Source organism: Tenrec ecaudatus, chromosome 9 (assembly GCF_050624435.1).
Source record: "Tenrec ecaudatus isolate mTenEca1 chromosome 9, mTenEca1.hap1, whole genome shotgun sequence".
NCBI classification, from domain to species: Eukaryota; Metazoa; Chordata; class Mammalia; order Afrosoricida; family Tenrecidae; genus Tenrec; species Tenrec ecaudatus.
The window spans coordinates 83,043,721-83,049,720 of record NC_134538.1 but is presented as its reverse complement, the minus strand read 5'-3'; the positions used below and the strand labels follow the sequence as shown (position 1 = coordinate 83,049,720).

The 6,000-nt window shown below is 43.3% G+C and overlaps 1 protein-coding gene across 1 annotated transcript in view; it reads right to left on the bottom strand.

The window, feature by feature from the left end:
• Positions 1–375: 375 nt before the first annotated feature.
• Positions 376–6,000, bottom strand: part of SPMIP4 (sperm microtubule inner protein 4) — a 43,062-nt gene continuing 37,437 nt past the window's right edge. The window contains exons 8-10 of the mRNA XM_075558274.1: positions 4,542–4,716; positions 4,221–4,312; positions 376–1,478 (exon numbers count right to left, since the gene is read on the bottom strand). Of these exons, the coding sequence (XP_075414389.1) occupies positions 666–1,478; positions 4,221–4,312; positions 4,542–4,716 (1,080 nt within the window). The 3' untranslated portion in view covers positions 376–665. The remainder of the gene's footprint in view (positions 1,479–4,220; positions 4,313–4,541; positions 4,717–6,000) is intronic.

Genomic DNA, 6,000 nt, shown 5'->3' with positions numbered 1-6,000 from the left:
CTTAAGTAGGTTAATTTGAGTCATATGAATACCTGTTTCATAAAGGCTGTGAAGAAGAAAATATTTTATTGGCTCATAAAGACTTCACACCCTTTACACACACACACACACACACACACACACACACACACACACAATATTTTCTTCTTTCAGGCAAAGTATTCGAGGAAAGATGTTTTCTCTCTTTTGCCATTTAATCCTTTTGTGATTAATTTGTAAGAAATTATCCTAAGCGATTCTGTACACCTTTTACCCAGCTGTCTACAAAGTCACCATCTTGTATTAGCAGGATACAATACCATAGTCAGGACACTGAAGGCCCCCCCTGCCCCGCCCCAAGTTTTCAGTTTGTACAACAATGATGATGTAGGCTTTGTTGCACACATTACTTTTCATGGTTTTGAAAATTTTCCTTGGAGTATAATTTGAAAAATGAGATTAAAGACAATATCTTTTCTAGTTCTAACATTTTATTGCCAGATTGCCACACTTTCTCAGAAGCTGGACCATCACCTTTTCTGGGTTCCTCTGGCCAGCTCTTACCTTCAATCCCCGAAAACATAACGAGGGCCTTATGTCTTATCTTTAAGGTGAGTTGGAAGTTCTGTTGTATATTTTTTTCTTTTTTTTCAAGAGAATGGGCTTTGAGGGGATGCACGGACATCTTAATTGTGGAAATAATAGGAGTTATGGCCATAGAATTGGTGTTTCATCCCGGAGTGCTCCTTGTCCCTGAGATCTTTATGGGCATCTAAAATGGACTTATGGAAACGCTTTCGTATGCCCGATTTTGAAAAAGAGTTCTTAAGGTCCAGCAGGTCGGTCTGTGGCTTGGCCACTCCAGCTCTAGGAATCCAACCTAGAACAGGTCGTGACTCTTCCTCATTTTCCACGTCCCAGGGCAACTGATGTTCTTCTGGCTTGCCGCAAAACTGTTCTACTGTGAAAGTTTCTGTGCCTTGTTTATTTTGTAAAGAGCCAGGTTTCCTAAGGCTCTCTGGTTCTTGACACACAGTGTATTGGTCAGATTTAAAATGCTCATAGAGAATATAATTGTCTGCCTTAGGGTAAGACATAGGTTGGGATCTTAACGCCAACTGTCTCAAATACAAATCTTCTGTCTTTTTAGTGTCTGTGATTTTTGGAAATGACTTTATGTCATAAAGGTCAGTCGGCTCTTTTGTTGGGTAACAAGATGGAAGTGTGTAGGTCGATAGCAAGCTTTGCTCTTTCATCTTTTCCTGAATGTCTCGGTCCTTATGGGTCACAGCCCCCCGTGTGTTATTATTAAGTGCCCTCATTTCTTCAGAACTGGGTATGAAGGTGTGGAAAGTGCACAAAACTGTCGGGGTACAGTCTGGACAGGCAGGTGGCTTTTCCTGGACAGTAGCCTCCAGAGGACGTTGGTTATTAATCAGCCGGGCAATGCGTCCTTCCAAGGGCCTGACCGGTTTCAGGACAGGATGGGATTTTTCTTGCTGTAGTGGTGGGATAAGAAGGAAAGCAATCAATTACTACATTTGGAATTTTGAGGATGTTGTTACAAACGCATAGGTCATACCCATTTTCAGTGAGTGAACAAGGACTGAGCATAAGGGTACACATTTCACTATTCTTTGTTATTTACCTAAGTATTATCAATAGTTGGGTGGAAATAACCATGGGTTTATCATCTCTACTGGTTTTCGCTAAACTGGAAAAGGAAAAGCTTTCATTTTTCTGTAGAGTACCTCCCTTTATGTAGGAACTTGTTGCTTTCAAACTTCCAAAGATATACAAATAATCATTGGCAGGAAACTTCTACCCATCACCAACTGATGCCAAAAGTACTGTTATTTAAATCTTATCTAAAGCCTTTTTTAGTAGGGCCAAAGCAGGGGCTTGCAAGGCTTAGCTGAATTAGGATCACCATTGAGGTCGACAGAAAAGGAGATTCCTAGGCCCGACTTTGAAGATCATGATACACAAGGTGTGCAGTGGGGTTGAGGAAGCTGCATGTTAAAGAAGTGGCCCAGGTGGTGCTGAGACAGGTGATGGATGTGCTTGCTGTGACTGGAGAAACATTGGTTTGGGTGAAGTTGGTCCTGCCTGTACTTCTTTTTGTGGTGTTTTATAGACATTGTCCCTCAGATCTGGAAACCCCCACCCCAGTGGGTGCAGTCCCAATGCTATTAATACAGCTGTCTGACAGGGAGGAGAAGAGGGGTATCCGGGCGGGGGCATACAGGAACTTTCTGGAGTGATGTGTCTACGTCTTGACAGGAGGTTAGGTTGCAATGACGTGTGCATTTACCAAAACTCTGGGAGCGCACATGTAGGGCACGTGCAGGTTCACTGCATGTAACGTCTGCCTTCAAAGAAAAGACCTCAACCAGAGCTTAGCCCCTGATTAACAGCATGCGTGCTGGATGTCTATGAGCGACGTAAAACTGATGCCTGAAATTCACTCTGACACACGTGCAAATAATAGAGTGGTCGATAGCGGGATAGAAGGATGGGAATAGGGATGGATCATGCGACAAATCCATAGCCATTGAGTGGACTCTGACTTAGGGCAACCCTTCAGGAAGAGTGGGACTGTTCCACGGGGTTTCCACTGCTAGAAATCTCTATGGAAACAGACTGCCAGAGCTTGCCCCCATGGAGCGACTGACTGCTGGGATCTGAACCCCTGACGGAGTGCTATACCCACTGCACCCCCAAGGTTCCTTAGAACCAACAGGGGAAAAATGTTTATCGGTAGAATGGAAGTGGTGTGTGTAACCATACACTTATCCTAACTTTTTATATGTTTGAAAGTTTTGTAATAGTTTTAATAATAAATAACATTTTAAAAATCTGAGGAGGAATGAATGTCTGGTGATAATGGATTTGACAACAGCATAAAAATGAAAGCGGAGAGAAAGTCATAACCATAGTTGTGAGCAGACTCACAAGAAAACCGACTTAGGAACACCCGTCAAGGTTCTAATCTGTAGTTGGAGGAATTTCTCTACTGAATTACTGAGAAATTTGTTGTAACCCTTAGCTAATTGAGTTTGGGTAGAAGTTATGAAGGAAAAATTAAGACCACCTAGCTCTTGAAATGCTTTATGAAGTCTGTTATACATAAAGATGGAGAGGGCTTATCACACTCTGCTGATCGTATCTCTCGAAGCAAGAAGCAACTTCTGTGCCTTCCCTTATTCTACTACCCGTCACATTCCCATCTGCTTCCCAGTGTCTGATACTCACGTTTCAGCCCAAACCCCCCAGGATTTACTGAAACTTTTTATGTACATCAAACTATTTGAGGTATAGTCTAGCTTATCAATCTTTATTTTATTTTTTTATTTATCAATCTTGGTTGATTTATTCCAACTATAATCTTACATCTTAGTGGCCAGCATCCTTTCTATAACTGTTTGTTTTAAAGATAAAGCTGCTTCCTGAGTAGCTAGAGCCTTCATGGCCCAATCTGTGGACAAAGGACAGTTCACTGAATACACCACACAATGTTAGTGTGTGCATATCAGATTTCAGAGCTTTAGCTGGTATTTGAAAATAAAACACTCTTCAGAGGCTGATAAGGCACAGTCTTTATGGGAGTAGACAGCCACATCCTTCTCCCGCAGGGCAACGGGTGGGTTTGAACCACTGACCTGGAGTGAACAGCTCAATGTATAACCCACGACACCACCTGAGCTCCTCCTTTTACTTAAAGAGCTCAATCATTTCATTCTGGTATTAAGAAATACCTCTTGCTATTGGCAGAGCACGTATTGGCTTTTGGTGGTAATTCAGCCAACTCTCAATTATTGTGGATCTCAGGAGGAAGGCTTATCCCTTCGGAAGCAATGACAATGTACCATATAGAAATCTGCAAAGATTCAGAACATGTATTACGAATCCCACGAGTTAAGCTGACAAATGTTGTTCTTTTGTAAACCAATTCTTCTGCAGGCCAGTTTGCCGAGAGCAGCATAGGAGACTACCTGGAAAAGCAGCAGCCTTGGTGGGGGAGGGGGGAGGGAAGGCAGCACCCTGCTTGTTCTGCCAGACAGCCGGCAAGGGGATGATCCCAGTGCCAAGCACTTCAGGACTGACCGCCACCAGGAGCGAAAATGTCCCGTCCCGCGCTTGGTCGCCAGTACGCAGGAATCAGATAAAAAGCAGATACGGTACCCAGCATCTGAGCCCGTTTCCTCCTAGACAACTGAGAGTTGACTACAGTTACTTACGGGCTCCGGGTCAAAGCCGATCTGTCCCGTTAACTTGGCTACCTCCTTTTCATGGTAATCATCCAGTTCAACGGGGTCCATGGGCCCCAGACCTGAACAGAAACATGATGACTTAGTACTTAAATCACCCTTATCAGGAAAACATCCCCCTCCCCTTTGTGATACAACACGAACCAGTGAAATGAAGACCCACCCCACCTCCCCTCTGTCTCTCATGCACACAGACTGGGAACAGGGAGGGGTGTCAGAGGAGGAAGCTGACAACAGCCTGTGAAATGGTTCGACTTTGTGTTTTCTGTTCATAACAAAGTGAAGCCATACCTGTAAAGTCACGAGTGTACGAAGTCATCCAGTGGGACCTCTCAAGATTTCGTTGTATGTTGGCTTCTTTCAGAGATTTCATAGGATCCCACAGACTTAAAGACGTGTTGGGAGCATATGTTTTAGGAGGTTTGGGGTAGAACACTGGCCTATTTTTTTCAGCACATCGAGGCATCTAGAGTATGAATATAAAGATTATTGCAATTAATGATACTTAATAGGATAAAGGCCTACAAATGATCTCAGTAGGGAAAGGGGACAAAGGAAATTCAGGCTGGATTCAAATGTTTCTTTTCTTCATTAATTGCTAACATGCCGCCAACTGTCACCATACATAGAGTTAAACACAGTATTTAAATCACAGAAACAACTACCAGCAAGTCTTTTCTAGGAGTACTTTGCCTTAGTAGGGATGCATGTTTGCAAACTGTCCTAGGAAATGTATTACCTCCGTGGGATTTTACTAGCAATATGAAGCACTTCGAGGCGCCCTTCTGGACGAGGCTATCTAAAATCGTGTCTCCAACTTCTCCTTCCTTGTTAGAAATGACAGCATTTGAGCCAGGCTCAGTATCTATTTTTATTTTTATTCCTTCATCCAGGAAATGAGGGTAGGACTTAAGGGTTGGACATGCTGAGAGAAGGAGGGAAAGGTTGGAAGTGAGGGCTGGTTAGGATATTTAGAAAGAGAGTAATCATGATCCCAAAGTATTCGTCTACAAAAGCACTGTTGGGGCATGCACATTACAGCACATTCTGGTCTCACAGAACTTGTCATTTAGTTGAGGAGATCTGAAATACATGTGGAAATTAGCGGTTATAGTAACTAAGCGTTGTAGACAGCCGGGAGAGGGGAGGAACTCTGCTGCCTAACAATGCCTCCTACCTGGTAACATTTGCTAGAGTTGGAGTACTTGGATATCTCAGTTAATCCTCAAATCCATGAAGTCTGGAGGGCAAATTTCCCTGACACTACACAGATAGATTTTGTGATAGAAGCTCAGAGACAAAAGCAATATATCTAACACCACCTAGCAAATCAGATATGAAATGAACTAGAACTTATGATTCTTCATCTTTTCTTAAAAACCTGCAACCTGCACAGTGAGAGTGGAGCTGAGCCTTGTGAAATTATTAAGTTTTTGAGAGGCAGAGGCAGAGGCTTAGCCTGAACCCAAGTTTGGATGATGAGTTGAAAAAGGTAGGCAGTGAGTGGAACCAGGCTGAGAGCTAAGCCAGATGGGGAAGTGTCCTCCAGCCTTCATTAGAGCACCTCTGTGCACGCAGGCAAGGACTTTCAACATTAACCTCTCATGGTTGGATCCGGAGTGTGTGCTTCCCTATGTTGTCCATCTGAGTCACAGGGGTCCGTTCAGTTCTCGGTCTGAAGGGTGTCTATGGGCTATAGACTCGGGGGTTCCACCAGAAAGCTGGATTTTTAAAAAAGACTTTTAATTTT